Source organism: Rhea pennata, chromosome 1 (genome assembly GCF_028389875.1).
Source record: "Rhea pennata isolate bPtePen1 chromosome 1, bPtePen1.pri, whole genome shotgun sequence".
NCBI lineage: Eukaryota > Metazoa > Chordata > Aves > Rheiformes > Rheidae > Rhea > Rhea pennata.
In genome coordinates, this window is record NC_084663.1 from 53303998 (window position 1) to 53328228 (window position 24231).

Genomic DNA, 24231 nt, shown 5'->3' on the forward strand with positions numbered 1-24231 from the left:
GATAGGTGTGTCAGGCCACAGGCATGATGTAGAGAAATGAGGATTTATCATTACCTTCATTCGTTAGCCATTTGGGCCAGCAATTCGGACAAAGTGATCCAGTGCCAGCAAGTAGACAGGATTGTGCCATCAAAGAGCAGGGCAAGGGCAGAACTAGCAACCAGGAAAGGCAAACTGTCTTTTTCAGGAAAGGAATACAGGGTTCTCACTGGCGTGGATGCAGCAATGAGAGAGGAGAGAAGACAAGAAATGTCCCTACGTATAGATACAACTCCCAGCAAGAACCTCTGCTTTCCTCTACTTCAAGGCTGGGCTCGCAGCCGCTCTCCCTCCAGAATCTGCGGGACAGTTTGCTTCCCAAGACCTCCTCCACTTCTACTTTCCTCAACAAGCAGTTACCTGGCAAAAAAGCATACAGGGACGCAAAGGGCTCAGAGCCAGGAGGGAACATGCTGATATTCACAGCCCCCACCCACAGGTGCCAGGAATCGGACAAAAGAGCACCTTATCAGCCACTCGGCTGAGCCACATTCGTTTCAGTCGCAGGGCTGGGGCAGACAGAGGCTCCATCCCCACCCTGATGCAGTGGTGACTGCCCTGCTGACGTCAGGGGGTCTTACTTCACTTCCTGGCACGGAGACCGTATTTTCATAACAGCATCGGTGAGGCAGTGGAACTGGAATAGGCGTGCTCCGCCACACCTCCCCAGCCCTCCAGCTTTTAAATCTCTTAAGGAGTGTGAGCTCAGAGTTGCTGCTCCGCCGCGGTGACAAGAGCAGAGGTGACTGTGTTACTGGAACACTGGGAATTTGCCTCTTCCAGCCACAGCCTCCTTGGGACTGCAGGCTCCGGGCAGGACCCAGGAAGGTAATTCCAGGAACTGTCTTACAGGATCCAGGATGGATCAACATCATCTAGCTGGTGTGGGATGGGCATGCAGGACTGTGGCTCCAAGAGTGGGGAGACCAGGGGGCATGGGGCATAATGGTAAATCCAGAGACTGCCTCCCACCCTCAGTTATTACTTGGGACTGCCAGCTGGATGCTGGGGAGTTACGACAAGCCCTCCTGGGGAAATGATTTGAAATTTGTGTCTGGACTGGCATATTTTATGTATGACTACCAGTGAGAAAGGAAGCTCAGACCAGAGTGAAAAGACTCAGCACTACTGCCAGAACCATGCTTTGGGGTAAGCTGTAAAGCAGACCCAGTGGACCAGAAGGGAGTGAAGTTACCGCAGCACAAGCTGCCTTCCACTGGCTACAGAGCACCTTGGAAATCCTAAATACTGGTGTAGGTATTAGATGGGTAGACTCACCTTCTAGGAAGCATCACTCAGCAAGGAGACAGGGCACAGATTCTTCTTGCCTAGTAGCACATCCACCCTAGGAAAAAGGGGAAATGGAGTAAAAAACGAAACAGATGACCCACCGCGCCAAGATAATGACGTTCTTTCTACCCTGTTTGTTCCAAGCCTTGTGACGGCTGCTCATGTGGCAAGTTTCACTTGTGGTAAGCACCCGTCAGGACTTAATGCTAGGGGTGCATTCTGTGCCACCCTGGGGTCTCATGATGGCTCTCCTGGCTCTCCAGCTGCCCGTATAGTGGGCACAAGTCTGTATCTGCCAGAGCTTGTGAATGATTAAACTAATCTGATAACAGTAACTTTCTGTGGATAGAAGTGTAGCATTTGCTCTCTGGATTTTCAGAGACTCATTACTATTCATTACTCACAAATGTCCAGATAACTCTCAGCTGTTTGTGCAACTGATCGTAAGTCCTCAAAATTTTGTGAATAGTTATTCATCAAAACTCCCCTGAGCATTATTCACTGATTCCATTCTCTCTATGAGATTCCAGAATACCTGTATATCTGCATACTTTGCACTTTATGGCAAGCAATTTTTTGAAGGGCTCCACATCTCCTTTACCACACTGAGGCTACCAGCTGAAGATACACTGCACCATTCACAAGCAGGTCACATCAAGTCATGTGTGGGGCTGAGTGTAAGTTAGTGATATTTCCCTCCTTCTTTCCTCATCCCTTGATTAGGTCATTTACCGTTTATTGAAGATTCAGTCTCCCCTCCCTAAAATCTGTGGTAAGGGTTTCAGAACTAGCTTCCTAATCACAGTACATTGTTCTGGAGGGGGAAAAGTCAAGGTAAATGGCATACAGAAAAACAAAAATTGGATTTTGCAAAATTAGCTAATTTTCTTTATGTGCTAAAAAAAAAATCTTTGTTTTTCCTATGCGAGTCATAATTAAGGCGAGATTTTTCCCATTTTTCCATATCTATATTATATCTAAGCTCCTATTCTGATAGACTGTAGAAATCTAAGTTTCACTAGCATTTCTGACACCAAGAAACCAGAACCTAGCCCCCAGAAACCCCCTAAAATTGCTCAGTGTCTACACAATGGGCCATAAAATGCCCAGTATCCCCATGCAGTGACTTCTGCATATGCTTCAAGCACCAGAGGAAGCAGACAACTTAATTCCTCTTGGTGAAGGACAAATCTCAGCTAAACAGTCCTTTTACCCCCTGGCAAGATAGGCTCAGACCAGGCTTACTCAGACAACACTGGACTCCTTGTGACAAGACAGCAGGGGCATGCAAGGTGTGTTAGAGACCTTGTCCTTCCTTGACTGATAGATGGCAGCTCCTCAAGCAGTAATTTACTATTTATTTCTCACACAATGCCAGCACTAGCTATGACATCTTTCAGGTCTCCAGCCACCTCACGGTAATAGTTTTGGGAGAGGACTGAGATCTTTGAGATAGTTCTTATTGTTGTGCTATCTTGAAGAAAGAGAAATATGAGTTTGAGGCTTATGGTTGGTGGCCTATATCTATTATTTAATTTAGGGTGAGCAGATCTGTGCTGGAGGCATCCAAGATAATTATTTGCAAGTTAAAGGCAGTTAAAGTTTCCTTTCACTCTTACCCATAAACCAAAGCCAAGAGCGTTTCAGACAGCAACAGAGAGAAATGAAGAAAAGAGCTTCCTGTTCCCTCTTGCTCATCTCTGAATCTCACTAGTACAAGGTACCAACATTGTTTATGTCAAAAGAGCTTAAACAGTCTTATGACTAGCGTCTGCTTTTGTATCACCTGGGACAAAAGCGACACGGCAGCTCAGTCTCTGTGCTTCAGGGCACCAAGGTAACACCTGTGAAAGAGCCTCACCTTCTGCCTCGCCCCACACTCCTTAACATTGCAGAATCGAGGGACCGTGCAAAGGACTTATAAGGTGAATCACTGCCTGCCAAGGGGCCTGGCTTGCCCCTGCAAGGGAGCCCACACCAAACAAGGAGGCAGCTCTGCTCCCATAGTCCCCCTGTCCTTACCACTCTGGTCTACTGGTCCAGTGAAGTGGGAGTGGACATCTGTCTTTCCCCTCCTGCAGCTGCAGTGCTCAGCTGGTTGATACAACAGTGTGTGTTCTTCTTCTTCTGCAGCTTTGGGGAAACATATCCCTAGGAGCTCACTTGAGAAGGTGCAAAGATGGAGACACCACCTCCCCGAGGCTGTGGCAGCATCAATACCGACTATTACCTGCTCTGTGACATGGAGCAGGTCTGGGGCATTGTCCTGGAATCACTGGCTGCAGCTGGAGTTGTCATCACCATTTTCCTCATCTGCTCACTCTTCTTCCTCATCTGTAAAGTCCAAGACAACAGCAAGCGGCACATGATCTCCATCTATTTCTTCTTTCTCTTAGGCACGCTCGGCATTTTTGGTCTTACTTTTGCCTTCATCATTAAACTCAATGACAGTACTCGCCCCACGCGCTTCTTCCTATTTGGAGTCCTCTTCGCTCTCTGCTTCTCCTGTCTCCTCACCCATGCCTGCAACCTCAACAAACTAGTGAAAGGAAGAAAGCCCTTCTCCTGGCTGGTGTTGCTGCTCCTCATTGTTGCCTTTACTCTGGTGCAAGTTGTGATCAGCATTGAGTACCTAGTCACTATGCTAGTAAACCAGAGAGATATATTTCTGAATATGCCTGCAGAGAAGACCAACCAGGACTTTGTCATGCTTCTGATCTATGTGCTCTTCTTGATGGCTCTGACTTTCCTGGCTTCCATGTTCACATTCTGTGGGTCATTCAAAAGCTGGAAGAGGCACGGGGCACACATCTTTGTCACTGTCCTATTCTCCATTGCCATTTGGGTGGTGTGGATCACTATGCTCATAAGAGGCAACAGAATTTTAAACAGATCTAGCTGGGATGATCCTGTTGTGGCCATTGCTTTGGTGTCCAATGGATGGATCTTCCTGATAATGTACATTGTCCCTGAAATTTGTTTCCTCACTGCCCCTCTGAAGCTGGAAGACTACCCTGCAGAAAGTGATTTCTGCCATCCCAGACTGATAAAGCAGACCTCTGGAATAGACAATCATGCCTACAGCCAAGATGAAATTCTGCAAGGTATGATGAAGGGGTAGGAGGGCTACAAGAAAAGATTTGAAGATGAGGAACAATTTAGAAATAGGAAAAGGAAATGTTTCAGCATGATGAAGAAATGCAAGTGAATAGGAATTCCCCAATGAAAGAGGAAAAGAGTAAGAACCAAGGCAAAGGCAAAAAACGTAAATGTGTGTGATGAAGGAGTGAGTAAGAGATTTACTGAGTGTCAGGGCAGAGACAGAGTTCTTTGATTCTATGTCTGGAAAATCTGGATACAAATTCAGGAGAGTTTTTTTGTTCGTCTTTTTCCAGTGTTTCAACACTTGAAACTCTCCAGATTATACCTTGGAGATTATTTCTTCCAGTTATGAACTAGTTTCCATTATCCATTTAAAAATAAACCCATCACTCAAAAAGGAGTCAGGAGGACTTACTTTTCTGTATGAGTCTCATTCCTACTTTGAGAAGGCAAAACGGTTTTCCTATTGAGGCTTCCCAAGACTATGGTTGGGAGCTGGGGCTGCACTCCCTGCGAATCTGCACATTTGTACCCTGGAATCAGACCTCCAGATTTCTAAAAGAATAGCAGAGAAAAGATGTGGGAACACCGCAGAGGGGGTCTTGTGATGGAAGTGGGAGGGATTTGGCCATGAATAGGAATATAATTGGGAGACAATAAGAGATGGTCTGCAGTCCAAGGCCTCTTGTCCTACTTTTTACAATACTATTCATTCCTGCTTTCATAAGGAAATATTTAGTAAGAAAGTCACCTGTGGATTTCAACCTATAGCTTACTATAGGTTGCATAGTTTTTAGTCAATCTAAAAGCAGCTGCTAATACAGCTGCAGGCCTTTTGAGTCTCCTGTGACATGATGTTTCCATGCTACCATATAACACTAACTCACTAACTTTTTCTCCATCTTGTTTCATACCTCAGGAGGCAAAGGAGACCCCAGCGACTCCCCGTACTCTCCTCAATTTCAGATGAAGGTAAATCCACACTCCTCTTCATCTGTTTTACAGGATATAGGCTATTCTTCAGGGGTTGACTAGAAAGGAAGGAATAGGGTCAAAGCTAGATGGGCCTAAATAAGACTCTGTGGAGGGTGCTGGGGCCCACAGAAAAATATAAGGCTGTAGTTTTAAGTATTTTTGGACATAACATCACATAACAAATCCTCTCTTTGAGTGCATTTCCTGCTGTGGACTGTGCTCCCTTCCCCAGACCATGCCCTGCCTGCATTCCCATCAACAGTTTCTACAAATTGCAGTGCAGATCCAGAGCGAGTGGGGTACATTCACCAGTCCTGCTTCAGATCACAGCCTGACTAGGTCTAGTAGCTCATGCCATGTACCCACACATTCTCTGAAGACATCATCTCCATTACTGGCTTGTTCTACCAGGATCCTCTTCCACAGCTCCATCAATCACATTCTTGGGAAACCTACAGTTCTGTTTCTCTCCCTCATTTTTTCTTAATCTTATTTTATTACTTTTCTCCAATTTTGAAAGGTGAAAACATTTTTGCTTCTTTTTCAGGCCATTGAACCCCAGAATGATTTTACCATCCCTCGGCCTAAGGCCAGGACCAGCCCTTACCATGACTACACTGGTGCGAAAGGTCCCATGTAGTCACTCTTTGGGGAGCAAAGAGACAAAGCGCCTGTCAGCAGGGGCTTGGGGAATCAAACCACATGGTGACAAGTGTCTCGATCCTGCAGAAGAGAGGCAGATGCAGCCCCTACACTGTTGATGCTGATGATAAGGGGAGGCGTCCTCTTCTCCCACTCTCCCCAACCCCAGCTCTCCATAGGCACGTTGGTAGCTCCCTTATTCCTGGATTTCCAGACACTGTGGGCAATCTTGTCCTTGCTCACCCAGTTTCCCTGTGGGATGGAGTTCATCTCTTCTGATATGAGAATGCCCCAGAAAGAGCCTGGCCTGGCCTATTTTCAGCAGGAATGCTGCAGGACTAGAGCAGCAGGAAGATTGTGTGAGCAGTGACCTGCTCTGCCCCAGCCAGGATGCAGCTTCGATCAGCCCACACAGCTGCTGCTGTGCTCACGCCTGACTGCAGAGCGGGAAGGAGCAGGAGCATCAGCCCTACACATCCCATCTCAGAATCACAGAATTGGTAAGGTTGGAAGAGACCTCTGGAGATCATCTAGTCCAACCTCCCTGCTCAAGCAGGGTCACCTGGAGCATGTTAGACAAGGTTGTATCCAGGCGGGTCTCTCCACAGAAGGAGACCGGCCAACCTGCGAGCACATCTCCTGCCCACCTGTGAGCACATCTCAGGTACTAGCAAGGATGCCCATGATCCTGCCAAGTGAAGATGTCTAATTCTCTTGCCTCTAATTCTCAACCCTGCCTTGCTCTCCTCCAGAACTCAGTAGGAGAGAGAGGGGAAAATATTCCTTTTTTCTTCTTTGTTTTCACTTCCAGACGCTTCCTCATTTAAATCTGGCAGCTAGAGAACACAATGGAGAGGAGCAAGAAAATTTAAAGACACAAAAACCTCTACAGCTATTTCCCATGACCCATTTTCCTTCATTTGCTCTCTAGCATCAGCCTCCCTCCTAACTGACTCCCAGATGCTAGCCACCCCCCACACACACGCCCCCGAAGGTGCCTGCCATACCCCACAAACACTCCTCCCTGCCTCCTCCAACCTCCGGCTGTGCATCCCTACAGACAAAACTTCTCTCATGCAGCTACTTGCAATACTCAAGTGGGATCTAATCCTGTGTGCCTTTGAGCTCTGGCTCTTCCCAAACATTTTGGTGGCATTAACTCAAACATTTCCCAAATATCCAGGCTATGGAAGGCGGACACCCTCCTTCCCAGGAATGAGTGAGCATGCATGTGTGCATGCGTGCATGTGTGTGTGTATACGTGTTGTGTGGACGGCACCCTGGCTATGAGCAATGAGTCTGCAGAGTTGAATCATTCTGTAGTCTGCTCTGCGTTTGGTAAATAGCTTTCCGTGATACTCTATATATAAATACACAGAACTATCCACATGGGTGCATATGGCACACTGGTAACTGTCACAGCTATATATTTATTTAGTACTTTGTATATGGCATATTTAATTAAAATTATAAAAGGAACAGCTGACTAATGGAGACTCGTGTTCTTCCTTGGGGACTTGAATCTTCCAATTGTTGGTGGGGTGAGGGGATTTATCAGCCACAACCCTCCATGGATCAGAGTGAGTGAGTGATCTGGGAGGTTGCAGTGTGTTGGGGGGGGCAAACTGGAAAGCAATAATGGATTCTTCTGAGCTGTCACTGTGGACCAGAGATCAGCTCCTGGAAGATGGAGCATATGTGGCTGCAGAAGAGAGTAACTTCTCCATGCTACTTTTCCTGAATAGGGAAAACTGTTCCAGTTACTGTTTAAAAAAAAATGAGGTACTCTAAACCCAGGCCACACCAAAAAAATGCAGGGAAGGGTGTGATCTTTTCAATATGGTATATGCCTGTGTCTGCTAGGGTCTGTATTCCTGTATTTATTTGCTTGTATCTTGCTGGGCACTTGCATACTCAAGAACAGTAAAGAAGCTCATATGAATTTAATTTGGCTTGTAAAAACATAGCCTTCTCATGCTCTAAGCATATGTAATATTTCATTTGAAAGTAGACACATTATTAAAACAAAATAATAAAATAAATTCCTGCTAATATGAGGCTATAATCTCCTATTTTACAGAGACTTCCATGCCCATGAGTTTTTGCATGGCATGGCATGTTCCCATATATCCATATACGCCTGGCAAGCAAAGCCCCTTCCTCAAGCACAGCGTTTGGTCTATAATATGCCAGACCTCGGTCTTCTCCAACATCAGATTTCACTGCCTCCAAAACTGTTAAGCTGCCAGCACTGCAACCTTGGTAGAAGCTTGCTGCCACCTGAGTAAGAGAAATAAAACTACAGGGTATGTTTTCCACCTGTATGGATGCCAGAAGCTTATCATTTCCTTAACTGATTGATACAGAAGGAAAGTGCTTCCCAGAATGAAGCCTTGGCCCCAGAGGCAGCAGAGCTGGAAGGGATGAGGAATATGACATGCATTCCCATCTATGCACAGCACAGTGATTTATGTGAGTAATTGATTCTTAATGTGAATGCTGCTTGGCTGAGAGTGAAATTCTCCTTCCCCATACCACAGATTTAAAGTAATTTTCTAAACTGCTGTAATGAAACAAATACTCATCTGTACAGAGCTGTTATTTTGCACTTCTTCAATTTTAAGGTAGCTTTGGTGAGGGCTGATTTAACTGCCAAATTAAATACAGATTTTCGTGGAATGCAGTGCTGGCTGGCTGGTAAGGGGTGGTGCTGTTCTTTCAAGCTGTGTGAGTAGCCTGCAGGTTTCTTACCCCTCAGGAAAGACTTTTGGAAAAGCAGCAGTTTCCTGTTCCCTTATAACAGTGTGTTTAACCCAACACAGAGTGCTACTTAATCACACACATATCTCAAGGGAAATCCTAAACTGGTGCAGCCACACCTGAAAGAAACAAGTGAGTGGAGGGAGCAGGGAGGTTGGCTGATTTTTCTTATTGTTTTTTCTTCATATCTGCTCCTCAGTAGAAGGCCAGTATACCCAGCAAGGCCTGTGTCCTTCCTCTCTCCTGAAAACTGCTCCTTTGATGGTAGGGCTGGCTACAAGTCCACTGTCTGCAGGGCCTTCTTGTTCCTCATCCCACCTCTTCTTGTGCAAGGAGCTCAGGACTGTCCATGGGGGCAGAAAAGCATATGCTCAGGAGAAGAGACTGCACAGAGCACGCTGGGGTGACAAAATCAGCCAGGATTATTAGGAGCTGGGATAAACTCAGCCTGACTCCAGGCCAGAGATGCTGCCACAGGAGTGGAGCATGGAGGAACAGGGTCACCAATGGGAGCATGAGCAGGACCTTCATGCTTGCAGGTGTGTTCACTGTGGGCCTGCCAGGGCTGTGGGGCTGGTGGGCTCAGCAGACACTTGAGTGGATGGTGCAGAAAGTCCCTGGGTCACAATGAAAGGCCTGGAACCCTGAACGGTTCGCAGGGCAGTGGCCTGGCATAGGGGAGGACCTATCTGGATTCCCTGAGGTGTTTGTGAGTATACGAAGCTCCCACACCTGCCAACATGGCCTTGGACAAAGAAAGCAAGTGCTGGTCTCCTGGAGTGGAGGAAGGTAGCTGTGTGGGCCAAGAAAACCATGATGTTTTGTACACTCAAGAAAAAGTAAGTCTGGGACTCTGATGCAACACTGCATCCCGATGCTTCTCCCCAGGGAGGGAGTAGCAGCTGCTGGGCAGTGGTCAGGGACTAACAGCTCAGGGAGGGTAGTGCGGTGCAGGGCATCCCTCTTTCTCAATACACTGACCTTCTGCTACACATTTCCAGCACCCACCTCCACTCTTCAAAAATAAATAAATGTATTCAGAGTGGCTAGCAAAGGGGACAGCCCTGCTGGGAATGAAACTAGGCCATGATCTGGGGTGAAGACACCCAGAGAAATAGGAGATATAGGCTAATAAGGACACCAATGTCTGTCTTATCACGTTAGATCACTAATAGAGGTAGCTGAAGAGCAGAACTGCCTCCTGTTTTCCTGACCCTGACACAGGCAAAGAGGACAGCTGGAAGCTGGCTCTTTCAGCCACCCCAGGTGGCTGCATCTGGGAAGAACATCAGAGGGGACCAGCACCCCAAGGAGCATCATCAGAGAATTAGAGGCCCCCCACTTTTTCACCCAGCCAGACCAGCTGCTTAGCTTGACGCTGGTCTCTCCTGACACACACACTCGCCAGGGAGGGACTGACTTTGCAGAGCCTTAAAGACAAGCAAGAGCCCTAAAAGCTGCCAGCCCATAGGTTACACAGGGTTTGCCTCTTGCTTTGTTCTGCCCTGAGCCCCCTTCATCTCCCATATTTTAGCTTGCAGAAAGGTGTGGTTCTGAGAAGCCACAGAGCTCCTCCTCATTTTCAGGTCTTTCCTGAATTTTAGTGGATTTAACAGGATCACAGAAAGGTTTCAATCAGATGGGATCCCTATGGGTCTCTAGTCCAGCCTCCGATCCAAGTAAGACTCACTTCAAGACCAGATGAGGCTACTCAGGGCCTTGTTCAGGCTAGTAAAACTATCTCCAAGGTTATAGATCCCACAGCCTCTTTGGGTGCTGTGCCAGTGTCTGACCACTCTCATCGTGATTTTTTCCTTGTATCTAATCAAAATTTCCTTTATGGCAACTTGTATCTGTTACTGCTTGTGCTGTGCACCTCCGGCAAAATCCTCTCAAAATCCTCATCCTCTTGAAAACCTCCATTAATCAACAACGGCAATGAGTAGTCTTTCTTCTCCAAGGCCGAGCATGTCCTTAAGTCCTCCTGGTGACGTGCTCTGGCACCATCTTAGTTTCCATCCCCGTTGGACTCGTTCTACTTGATCAATATCTTTTTTTTTTTTTTTTTTTTTTTTTTTTTTTTTGCAGTGGGAGGCTGAAACTGGGCATACTATTCCAGATATGGCCTCACACATGCTAAATAAAGGGGAATAACCACTTCCCTCACCTGGCTGGCTACACTCTTACTCATACCGCGGGGTATGTGGTTGGCCTTCATTGCCACAAGGGTGCACCATTCAGCAAAGCCTTCTTCAGGTTCATGTCCTCAGGACCAATTTTTTCCCTGGACAAGCTTGTGTGCTTATAAATAGGAGGAGGGACTGAACAGTCCTGTAGGTCTATCTTTAAGGTAATTGCACAGGAGTCAGAAATGGTACTTAAGGCTACTTAAGAGGGGCATGTGGCCTAGCCCAGAACCAAGGTCCCTTAGGTGTGATCATCTCCCTCCCTTAAAGTCAACATGCTATCATGCCTGCAGGAGGTTTCTAAGGAAACTGCTGTTTGCTTTGCTTTCACTATGGTGATGAGTAAAGAGCACTGTGCTGCATTACAGGGAGTGCTCACTCCTTCGCAGTCCCATTTTCTTTGTAAGGCTTTCTGAGCCGCTGCACGCCTCTGACTGAGGAGAGGCAGCGGCACAAGGCAAGAGCTGCTGTCGCAGCAGGCTGAGGTAGGCCTTGTCCAGAGGCACAAGCATGTCTCCGGAGTCAGCCAGGGCCCTGCCTAGCTGAGGAGTTTATCTGATCAGACCACTAACAAGTGCATTTTAGGCGAAAGCAAAAGCCGTGGCTTGCAAAATGGACACCTGGTTCTCTCATGAATTAAAATGCTGGTGGCAAGAGTGTGAAGAGGGACTGGCAACACTGTGCAGACAGAGACCCGAATACCGTCCCTGACTCCAGTGCTGCTCCTCATCCTGTGCTGGAGGAAACCACAGTTTCCTGGTGCCATCACACGGAGCGTGCCCATGCTTGAACCTCAGAGATCCGGCTCCCGGGCGCGAAGCCCCCCCATTTCCCGTGCCTGCGAGGAGCCCGCCCTGGCCCCGAAGCAACCATCGAGGGCCGGCGAGGCCGCGGCGCCCTGCTGCTCCGCAAGCGCCCGCCGGGTGGCGCCGTTGCTCCGCGCAGCGCTTCGGGGCGCGGCGTGGCGCCCCCCCCCACCCCCCGCCTTCCGCGGACAGCGGCCGCCCCCGCGCAGCGTGGAGCGGAACAGCGTGGGGCTCCGGCCCGGCCCGGCCGGGCGCAGGGTCCCCCGCGCCCTGGTGTCGCCCGGGTGTTTTACTGGGGGGGCGCCCAGCACCTGGTTTGTCGCCGCTTGGCTCCTTTGGAGAGGCCACCCCGGGGTCTTCTGCCTTTCGGGGAAGGAGTGCGCCAAACAGGCGAAACTTCCTGCCCCTAAGACAAGCAAAGGCTTTTAGATTTCCTTTGTGTCACATCAAAACCAACATGCTATACGCCTTGTCTAATTAGGAGGATTAAAAAAAAAAAAAAAAAAAAGGATCCTCTCATGAGATAGTTAGAACATCTCATTAAAATTTTAATACTAAAGCTGTAAAAAAGTGATTTCATGGCCTTTCACTGAACTTTGGTAAAATTTGCAATTTTGTTCCCATGAAATGATTTAATTCATTTGACTCAGCATTTTCTAATAAAAAACCTTAAACTTTCCAGCCTAAAAAAGAAGCTCTTCCACTATGACATTCACCTGGTTTAAAAAGCAACACGGAAGGCCTGTCTGTGAACTCGTTTTAGTTTAGACACTGTTTTGTTTGATTTTGACAAGCCTCTTCCTAACTGACAGCACTTCAACTGCTGGAGAGAAATGACTGCCCAGAGAGCTTTTTGCATGGATGTGATGAGGTGAGAAAGGAGGCTCATCTATTCCCCAAACCCTGTGCCACAGTCTCAGTGTTTCTAAAGGACGTGGGAGACAGGTTGCTGATGGGGCTAGGGCAGCGAGCAGGCAGGCAGGCCTGCTGCCAGCAGCCCTGCTGTCTGTGCAGCAGACTCCGCTCCTCATCCCACACAGCCTCCCAGCCAGAGGCTGCTGAGCTTTTGGTCCTGTCTGGGTTGGACTGCCTGGGTCAGCAGGAGAAGAAATCTGCAGCCATGGAGCAGTGACTGTTGACAGTGGTGTGGACAAGGCAATGTTGTTACACAAAGAAATGGCACATAGATAACACTGCGATGTAGCTGACTGCTCTCAAGAGCTCCAGCGAGCTGCCTATGTCCCTTTTCCCCCCTCCCCAAAACCACTGGCACCAGTGCAAGGCAAGGCTGTGATATGGTCCTTCTTTTTTTACATCCAGACCTCTGGGTGTCAGATGGCAAAAGATTCGTGTGAGGTGAGATCTTGGCAGGGCCAGAATTGAACAGTCAGTTTGTTAGCATAGGATCCCTCACAAACAGACATTAGTGACTTCTGCAAGGGTGTATGTGCTGGTTTGAAGGGAAAATGGCTTAAAAGTGTACGGGCTCATGTACTCGACTCCTTCTGAGTGGTCTAGGGGGAAGCTGAAGGGATAGCATTTTTCCAACATGGCAGACCTGTTCAGGGGGTTTTAGCAACATTGTAAATATTGAGTTGTGATATGGACACCTGCTGGGCCAGGGTAAGCTCAGGCACATGTGATCACGTCTACTCCAGAGCGTAGTCTCAACCTGCAGCGCAAGCAGCTCTTCTGCTGCCACTGTCCAGAGAGATGGCTAGTCTGGACTGGAGAGCGGTCCCACTCCAGCCACAAACTGGAAAATTTCTTTGCCGAGATATTTTCTCTTCTCATACATCTCTCACCATGCAGCAGTGAGTGGGGAAAAGGCCAGCTCCACATCTGGACCTCTCTTGGCAGCACCAGTCCCAGAGTTTATTTGTAACAGCCATGAAGCAAGCACATGACTTTGATATATACAATCATCTGTGCTGCTTTTAAACAGTCTGAGGTACATTTTCAATCTGGGCAACACAGAGCTGGACCCAAGAGGTGGATCTGAAAGACAAGATTTCAGCCAGGAAAGAAGGACACTATTGGAGGAGGACCAGAAAGGGACAGGATATTTCAATTGCTGAGCCACAACTGCACACTCCATGTTAACTTCCTGGGACAAAGAAAAGCACTTTTCAGTCACTTAAAGAGTGCTCAGCACTTGTTCAGTGCCGGCCTGCTCTGCTGCAGCAGCTGAATAAGTCATTTAACCTCCCCTAGTCTCTATTTCTGATGAGTCTGACTCAAGAATGGCAGTGGGGAACATTTCCTCTGTCTTTTACTGCTTAGATTGCAAATTCTCCAAACATAGACTGTTGCTAGCTCTTACAAGAAGTGTGGGGGCTGTTATAAGACTTCTTCAAATGAGCTAGGCTCCTGCTGCCCTGGCACTCACCTGCACGGCCCTTGCAGTGCCTCGCTGCTGGAGATACCCCTCCCTGCTGCCCCTGCTACTCGTCTTAGAAGGAAATTAGCTCCACGGCCCAACTATACTTTAATACATTAACTGAAAGACAAGACAAACCCTGCCCTGTGTGAGGAGCTTACAGCTGGAATATCCTCAGTTTTATCACATCAGGCTGCTGCTCTATGGTCTTCAGTATCAGACAGGGGTCCTGCCATTGATTTAATCTAGAGTCAGTGTGGACATGTGCTCCCATTTCTGCTGAGTTACCTAGAATAAGTAACGGTAGCTTATGAAACATTTTTAACCTGTTTAAAGTCTTAGAATGAGTTCACACCAGACCAGTGCTTTGTATCTTGTGGCTCTTGCACTTTCAATCCAACAGGAGGAGTCCTAAAGCCAAATTTACAATGCAGCCAACTGTGGCTCTAGCTACAAGCAATTCTATCCAAATCTTGGAAATAAATAGGGTGGGAGGAGGGAGAAGGCCTTCTCTCTGCAAGTTTCATTATGCATCTGCCTGTTTTGAATATCATTTGTCTTTATTGTCTGGCTATAATCTCCAGAACTGGAAGAAACTTTCTCTACACTGAATGAATGGGAAAATGCTGAAAGAAGCTGTATGCTCCTTTAAAAGATCCCAAAGAGATCCCTCTCTCCTGATTTTTCATTCACTGTGCATTCTTCAAACGTAATCAGCTCTGGGAGCCTGTTCTGCCTCCGACTGTGCATACAATGCTCATGCTGAAGTCAATGGAAGCATTATGATACATTTGAAGAGAGAATCTGGGACAAAAAATCTAGCTCTTACTGGTAAATCAATGACAGAAGTTTCCTTGGCTTTGGTTGTCGCCTTAAAAGCATCTATGTATCTAAGGCTGGAAAGAATCTTTTTATGGGTATATGTGTCTTAGCAACATCCTAAGAAATAAAAATATTAGCTTTGATTACATTTTACACAAGGAGTTTGGAAACATTCTCTTGGCCCCTTCCTTAGCAGCTATGTTTGCCCCCATTGCCTCAAACCCTGTTCTGTTTGAGGGAGGAGGGATCATTTGCAATGATGTATTTTGATGGGATCATCATAATACATATAGAAAAGGTGCTGGATTTGAATTTGTATTAGCAACCTCAGAACTGGCATTTAGTAGTTCTTCAATTGTATTTTTGATCTGGCTATTGTATTGCTAAGACTCCTCCATGATATCTTTTATGTGCTTATCCTTCCCATGTACACATGGCCTGGGTCTACGCTGAGCTCATGGCTCACTGTTACTCTGGCAGTGGTGGAGAGCAGTCCCAACCAACAAATAAACGGTCTGACTTGGGACCGGGGCTAATGACAGCTCTGAGTTTCTGATTTCTTCTTCATTTTCAACAACTTCATTAGCTGTTGTCATTAAACAAAGAAAGATCCTGGCCCTGAAATTTTCTTCAAGCTCTTTGTATAGGTAAAGAAGTGACGGAGTCCAGTGGGGTGGCAGGGAGCCAGGTAGGGCAAGCATGTGACCCTGCTTCTGTCACCCCTCCAAAGTCTGGGTAGCACAGGTCCCAAGGGACTTCAGTCATCTTCCGCAGTCCCTTAGGGTATGGCGCCTGCTTCTAAACCACTCTGCACCATGACTCCAGACACTACTGCAGCAGAAAAACATGGGTCCTTTTCACACTGCTATCCTTATGAACCCCCTTACACGCAGAGAACTGAATACCTTCTTGCATAACAAGCTTTGCCATCTGTTAACACAACCTGTGCCCCAGAAAAGCTCTCGCTGTGATGGCTGGTTAGTAAGCAGAGAGAGAAGACTAATCAGGCATGGGACAGCTGTGCTGGTGGGCAGCATCCTTATGCAGAAGGGATACTACCATCAAGGGGACATCAGTTGGTTTTAGGCCCCCTTCCTCCAGAAGGATGCCCTTTCAGTTGGCACTGTTCTTTTGCTGGAGTGTGACTGGGCATAGGAAGAAAATTGAAGGGCCGAGATGCTGGGGAGCTGAGGGCAGCAAGTGCTTTCACAAAGTGTAACAAGGAGATGTTCGGGTTAGGCCTCCACATCCGGATGGGCCTATTCTCCCTGACAATGACTGAATCACAGGCCAAAGATTGAAATCAGGCTTCAGCCCACGCTAATAGCTGGACTGCAAGCTCTCTGTGGACTCTCTGCCCCAGTCCTGATGACTAGCTCTGTCCTCTCCTGCTAGCTAGATGAAGCAAGCATGGATCTGCCAGAAAAAGCTGCATGCATACCACTTCTGCTGTGTAAAACCAGCCAGCAGCTGCTTGCTGCAGGGATTTTGTAAGAAGAAGAAAACTGTGGGTTGGAGGCCCTTGGTCAAGGCTGTCTCTAGATGCGGCTCTGCCTGGGAGACACTCCTGTCGCCTGTTTTGTGGGCTGGCTCAGCTCAGCAGCCCTGAACAGAGACTGGGGACGGGAGTATCTCCAGGCAGGCAACACAATCTCCTCCAGGCTGACACAGGAGTGTCTCGGCAAAGCAGGACAGCTGAGATGCAGCTCCTCACATACCCCAATCACCCACCCTCCCACAGCATCATGGCCTCCTGCTCAGTCTCCAGCTGGTATCCTGGCCAGGGGGAAGAGAAAGTGAGGTGAGACATATATCTGTCACCTCGTCCTGACAGTGCGCATTCAACCTGTGCAGCTTTCTCTGAGCATTTGTTGCACTGACTTTCCTGGCTCAGCTGTATCCATCCCTGCAGGTAATTTCCCAAGTGCACTGTGAACTCTCTGTGCTTCCTAAAGGTCTGTAGAATTAGGGCACTATTTACTTTTAGCTAAGAATGGGCATTGAATGGCATGAAAGAAATACATTCCACAGCTCCATCACTATCTGGGACCAAAATAACAGATAAAAGAAGAAAATCAGTGGGAGTTATCATTATGTAGAGTTGCCATGGAAATAGCATGAGAGAACTTGGAGAAGAGCTAGCACACCATGCTTCCAGGAGGGCACAGATCCCCTGCTGGGATCACTCCCTTTTTGTCACATTAAGAGGCTATATTTCCTGCAAGAGGTGGGAAAACATAAAACTGTAGTTCTGACATTTTTTTATAACCATTGATTGACATCTCTGGTCAAGACCACACTCATCCTTTAAGAAGGAGAAATGTGAATATTAGAGCTATTGGAAAGTTTTCCTGGAAACCATTTGATGATTTCAGTAAGATGGTAAGAGGGATGTACATATTCCCAGAAAATATTTATTGACCTTATGAAATCATCTGAGAAAACTGAAAAAAAAAGTACTATTTTAAGTCCTTTTATCAAAGGTTGCACTGACACCACCAAAGCAATGCTTGCATTGAGGTCAGCATACCTGGACTCAGTCTTTGTTCTTGCTGCCTTTTCCCAGCACACTGGTCCACCATCCTATGACAACTGTGGAAGATGCAGCACTGATACAGCTATGTGCACATGGGGGAGGTCTCCTTGATAACTACTTTTCTAATTGTTATAGAAAATTTTTACAGTTGTCTAAGGTGTTACAAGCAACAGGGATTGTTCCTTAGAAAAAAACTTGTATGATAAGTTCTTGATTTTTTTTTCTTTTTGCTCCGTATCAATTTAAGATAAAATTATAAACATAATTTTATAAATTCTATTTATAAAACTGAATACATATGCATGCTTTGTGAAAAAAACAGATCCATTTTTACCCCTATGAAATGACATCTCCCAGACACTGAATAATTCCAAAGGGGTTATTTTTATGCACTTCGTGTTAATTTGTTGTTGAGTAACAGCTCCCTGTCTATAGCCATGGGAATAGACATCATTTTTAGTCTATCATAACCTAGTGCGGATTTGTTCCAAAAGAGTTTGTCATAACAGTGGGCTGCGCAATAGCTATTTATGATACATGGATTTGTGGATTATGGGACAAAACGCTGTAGAAAACAATTGCATTTATCTTTGCATCAGAACTATCTGGAGACACCCTTTTTATTCCTCTTCCTGTGTCTCCCAGGACAGGCTTCTGCAGTCACAAGGAAACTCTCTGGCTTAGAGGCAGTTCCCAGGCCAGTCTCCTCATCTCCTGGGTGTGCCTGATTACATCTTGTTGTTGTCAGTAAAGTTACCTGAAAGCAGCTGCCTCCAAGATTTCTTCAGAATTTTTATTTTCATATATTTTTTCCAAGGAAAGATAAACCTCCAGAAGCTATTCAAATGCCTTAGCATCAGAAGTGGAAGAAACTTGAAAGGTGAAATAAAAATCCCTGTTGGTGCCTATGCATTTTTTGCTACATTCTGTAAAGTCTGGGCTTCCATTAAAAATAAACAAATTTTCAATAGCCAAAAACTAAATCACACACTCTAGAAAAAAAGCTTGCATTTTTCTCTCTTGCTTTTTTTCCAAAGGTAACACCATCACAATATAAATGAACTCCTGCTTCCCGTTAATAAATCGGTTTGTGGAGAACTGTTTCCAGTCAAATGATTCCTCCGGTTCAAGATCTGCAGAGCTTTCTCCAGGTTTCCCACAGAGACAGGTTTCCTGGGTAACCTTTAGGAAACTGATGCTGTCCGTGCCTCTGGCACGCACTGGAGGAGTAAAGCGAAGGGTGCATGGCTGCTGCGGCAAGGAGCAGTGCCACCACCATGCCCAGAGCAATGGGTGAGAGAAGACTGAGAGTGAGAGCTGCCACGTGCCAGCAGCCAAAAATTACACGGGGGAGAAAGAGAAGCACCTCTGGGCACCCCTGGCTGCTTTTTCCAGCTGTGTTTTTTGGCCCCACAGAAGGCATGATGTCCTGCTGCAAACCCAGCCTGCCCGTTCAGATGAAGAAAGCTCTCCAAAATCTGCAGGGCTGCCTCCATCGGTTTGAAATCAGCTGAGCAGGTTCCCAGTGGGAGAGCATTTGAGGCCAGATTCCCAAGACACAATATCTCATAAAATCAGCATTTCCATTTTTCCCCTCCCCAGGGCAGGGAGGGGTGCTGCGGCTCTGAGTTTATCCACTCCCAGAATGCAGAGCAGAAGATGTTTTCAGAGGAAGAGTGTCACTCCCCAAAAAGGCGTATACCAAAGGCTTGAGTGAAGCAGATGGCAACATGGCAGGTGCAAAAGAAGTAGTTCTGGAGATTTCCAGGGAGATCTTTACTCCTCAGACCCCAGTGCAGGGAGGAGATGAGGTCTGGCTCCTGCACGCAATCTTTGCAACATAGCCAAGGGCCAGGCTGACCTGGGGCTAAACTTGTACCTTGGAGTCATGCACAGGGCAAGAGAGGGGAGCCAGAAAGCAAGGAACAACTTCTGGCCTGCCGATGGGTTAACAGGGTAGAAAGCAGGGCTGGAGAAGCTGGGAGGCAGCTCTGGTTCTTTCAATATTTCTAATTGTGCTGCAGTTATCCCTTATGGGAGGGCATTTGACTCTCCCCCTCCCCAACTATACCTGCCAAGGCAGGGAGCCAGCAAGCAAGTTATGGGGCATGCAAGGCATTGCATGCAACAGGCCACCCCTCATGCTGCCCCTTCCCCTGAGACAGCATGATCCTTGCACTGGGGCCTCCACTCTGTCCTTCCTATATCTGCACATAATTTTCCTTCCCACTCCAGCCTGGCTTTCTCATGCCAGGCTACTGGTAGAAACAAGGCTTTGGAAAATGAGAGAAATGCTCTTACATGGACTTAATTACCCCAAATAACACTGTTGCAGTAACTAATTCCTACTACCATCCCCTCTGAGGTACCTTGGTTAAATGATACCGCAGTTTGTAGAAGGGATTTCAACTAGCAAGCCCATTTTGATTTTGAAAAATGTTTCCTTATGAAGCTGAGTCACAGAGAGGATTGAGAAATTCTGCAACCCGTGATTAAAGAGCTAGATGGAACTGCCAGTAGAAAAGTCTGTCCAAATATGTCACACTGTACACAATCTTTTGTTTCAATGTTTTGCCTTAGGTGAAAGTTCATGTTTGTTTCTAGGCCTTCTAATTCTGTGTACAATGCATTTCAAATTTCAGATCCTCTTGTCTCTTACTAACAGCAACAGTTAATTCTGTTGATCTTGCATTTCGTCAGTAGTGTGGGAAGGTGACTGAACTTTTTGTCTAATGGCTTCTTCAGACTCCAATTAGGAAAGACCTTAAAGTAAACACTAGCGATACTATAAATCCTGGCCTGAGCCGGAAAGCTCTGGAAAAATGCTCAAGGGAGAATATTTCCCATGGCAATGCTTTTCTGTTTTCTCTTGGGAGAAGAATGTGATGAAGAAGACATTTTCCCAACTTCCCACCACACATAGACCCAAGCACCAGCCTGCACCACCCACTGCTCCCAGGCACTCTCCCTCCAAGTACTCACCAGGCCCAAACCTATAGAGCCTCCAACTTCGGGCAGGGTGGTGCAACACAGGGACAAGGCTCTGCTGTCCCAGGACAAGGACCCTGGGTGCCAGATCACACTGCCAGCATCACACTGCACACCAAGTACCCAGCAAGCCATAGGACAGGTCAGGGCCCTGTACCACATCCCTGAGAACCTGCTTTTCCAGCCCAGTTGCTCCTCGATAGCCTCACAGCTTCAGAGCATCTCTGTTGCTTCTTGATCCCTCAAGGCAATTGGGGCTGGTAAGGGGATTACAGGTTAAGGTGCCCAGCTGTGTCAGCTCATGGGCTCTCGGCGGCAGGGGGGAGGACTGTGGTGCTTCTAAGTCCATACTGCAGGCCAGGCTGCAGAGGGATGTAAGACAGCAGGCCCTGGCCTGAATTCTGTGCTGGGTACATGGCACCGAGTTGATCTCTAAGTATGAGGCTCCTCAAAGATACTGAAACACATAAGTCACAGTGGTGCCTAGGAACGTGATTTCTGGGATGTTTCACTTCCATTGATATTTTTGAAAAAAAATCCATCTAAAATTCAGTACCCTCAAGCTAGTCCTCTCATCTGGATTGCACAGTGGATGTGGCCAAGGCTGCCCTGGGGCCTTGGGCTTCTAATCACTCAGACCTCAAACCAGCTCTGAGACTAGCATGGCTTCTTCCAGCCCCTACCTTTAAGTTTCTTCCCACAGAAATCAGAGGATGGGTGGAGATGAGGGTGGGTGGTATGTCCCCAGTTCCCACGTGGCCATGGACTCAGGACGTGCACTTAAGACAAACATCCCCTGGAAATCAAGCCAACATCGGCACTGGCCCATCTCCTGCAGTAGCTCCAACATAGGACTAGGAAACAAGCATCTGCCGTGACTGAAATCAGCCGTGTACAGCAGCCTCTGTTGAGAGGGAAGCAGAAAGATTATGAATGAGCTGACAAAATCAGCCTGCTGTTGGCATAGGCACTGAGCACAGACAAAGTAGCTAGGCTGGAAGTGTTTCATCCATTACTGTCAGAGAAGTCACTTTTGCCACTGATCCTGTTCTGATAAATCAAGTTACCAAGTAGTTTTATAGAGGCGTTGTACATTCACGGCTACTTACGGCCCCGTTAAAAGAGATGCATTTCTTTTTTAGTTCAGTGTGGCTGAAATGCTGTCACAGAAGAATGAGAGTCACTGTTTAGAGCACTATTGTAAAAAGAGGTATTATTGTAATTATAGCAAGAGGGATGATGTGAGCTTCCTCCTCTGTTCCAGCGCCTTCAGACAGCCTTGCAAAGTTGCAAATTTGCTACTACAAGCATAAGAGCTGCTCATGCGCCCTTTGCCATGGTAACTGATGAGAATAGGGAAATAATGATGTTACTTCCCCATTTACCATAAATCACCCATCCCCTCAAAGTGACTAGAGTATTGTAAGTCTGCCCAGATTTATATGGACAGCTTAACCAATTAGCTGTATTATAAACGCTGTCTTCTTCTTAATGCAGTGTTAGATATATTTAGGCATGTGTCTACAACAGAAAGTCTCTCCTTCGGAAGCTAACAAAGCTCTGACTCTAGCAGACTTAAAATCTCGTTCTGCAAGTGTTCACATCGTGCCTATGTTTGCATTAGCAATTTATTTTGTGACATAGAAGGTGATCAGCAGATCAAAGCAGTAGGTGTTGAGGCCTCTACACCTACACTTCACATATACATATATATATTTATTTATTTATATTTATACGTGGTTTGGGAGTTTAGGCTAGAGTGAGCCTGCTCCACTGGACCACCAAGCCTCACTACAAATTCTGGCTCAAAGCTGCTCAGTCCCTCCTGCCAGCTGCAGCATACCAGTGCATGTGAAACCTGCTGGGAACACAGCACCTGTTGTCTAGTTTGTGAGCACCAAATCTGCACCAAATCTGCCCAGTAAAGCAAACCAACATACACTAACCAAGGCCAGGCAGAGGATTCACTTCAAAATCATTCTTGCTCCAAACAGCAGTGGTAACACCGATGTAGCCAGTGCCACTGCTGAAGCCAGCAGGAAAACTCTCACCAGGTATATTACAAATGAGAGGGCCAGCTTAGGAAGCTGCTGGCTAAATCTGGCATGGCTAAATCTATATAATGTGCATATAATTCCCATTAACGTTAGGCTTTTGAATTTGGCTCTGTTTAAATGTGGCCCTTCCTGTGGCTGGCCATGCTGCTGTCGCACTGCCGCTCCGCACCGAGCGAGGACGTGCTCAGCCATTATGGCAGTCCCTGCCACATGCTCCGCTGAAACACCATGGGTTCGTTTATCATCGCTAGTTTGAGAGGGAAGGAAGGAAGGTACTTCTGCGGCAGGGGCTGAGCACTGAAGAGGAGAAACATTAGAGCAGCTATCAATTAATTAGCAGTAAACCTCTGCTTTCTTTAAAGCACAGAGCTATTCCACTTTGGCTATCCCCGTGAAGCCCAGCATGCAGCAAAGCCGGCTGCAGAGCACGTCGCTCTTCTCAGCGGCGTGTAGGAGGCTACAGGCCTTCACTCACGCACTCTTGCTCCCTGACAAAGATAGGGCTGAAGTACCTAAGCCAAGAGAAATAACCTCCTTCCCATCTCCCCCCATTATCTTCTTAAATCCAGACACAATAGTTAACACTGTGACTCCCTGCTGAACATCAGAAAAGCATTAAAATGTCTCAATTTCAGTGTTTGCTTGTGCCCCTGCATAAGAACAAAGGAGAAGAAAAGAGATGTTTAGGCAATGTGCCACACTATTATCCCTTGGAGAACAAATACCAGAGGAGGCAGAGAACCTCTGGAGGCTTCTTTTTTTAAATCAGTTCAAGAGTGAATTGCATGGGATGAAGCTGCTCTAACCATGCTAGCCTTGGGTCAAAACCCAGAGCATGCTTCTCACTCACTTATACTTTGCCCCAGTAAAATGACTGAAGCAAAACAAGGACATTAGGGACCCTCTAATGCCAACAAAGAGAGGCTGGCTACTCAAACTGACATCTGCAGTGATGGAGGTGTATCAGAAAGGTGGCTGACCCAGCTGCCTGCTGGAAACCCTCAGCCAAAGAGCATTTCTATCCTTGTGCCAGCACACAGCAGGCCTGGGACCAGAGAGCTGGAGGAAGCTGCGTCAGGGACCAGCGGTGGGGGCTTCGCATTTCACCCTTGCAGAGACTGAAAGGATGCCATGAACAGTTAGTTTGCCTTATCTAAAAAACAATCAGACAAACACATGGGATAAAGTCCATCGACACCAGTAAATACAATAACAAAAATCCCTGAGCCACAATGTACTAGACACTGGGGAAATATTAACAGAAGATATCAATACACTGTTGCCCTGATGTTGTAATATGAGGTGCCCACTAATGTCTATCACTGGCAGCCAAACACTACACTAGGTAGATCTTGAATGTGACAATAAGGCTACTATTTTGGGGCAGTAGATTATGCTAAAAATCACAGTCTATTATTATACTCCTAAACATTGTTTGTGAATCCTAAAACATTTTGGATCCCACTCTCAGCCCTAGGATCATAAAAGTGGACACATGATTTTGTTCAAGTGAGTAGGTCTCCCAGTTCCCACATTAGTACAAAAACAAGAGTCTGAGCCTTTCAGGAGCTGAAACCAATGAAAAAACCAGATTACTGCATCAGTTCCTATCTCATATACAGTCACATAACATATGGACAAATCAGGA

The 24231-nt window shown here is 46.8% G+C and overlaps 1 protein-coding gene across 1 annotated transcript; it reads left to right on the forward strand.

Moving 5' to 3' along the window:
- The first annotated feature begins 711 nt into the window (after nucleotides 1-711).
- On the forward strand, nucleotides 712-7518 carry LOC134136680 (retinoic acid-induced protein 3-like). Its single transcript, XM_062568610.1, has 4 exons — nucleotides 712-867; nucleotides 3463-4433; nucleotides 5351-5403; nucleotides 5954-7518. The coding sequence occupies exons 2-4, from the start codon at nucleotides 3509-3511 to the stop codon at nucleotides 6044-6046; spliced, it is 1071 nt and encodes a 356-aa protein (XP_062424594.1). The 5' UTR covers nucleotides 712-867; nucleotides 3463-3508; the 3' UTR covers nucleotides 6047-7518.
- The last annotated feature ends 16713 nt before the right edge of the window (nucleotides 7519-24231 follow it).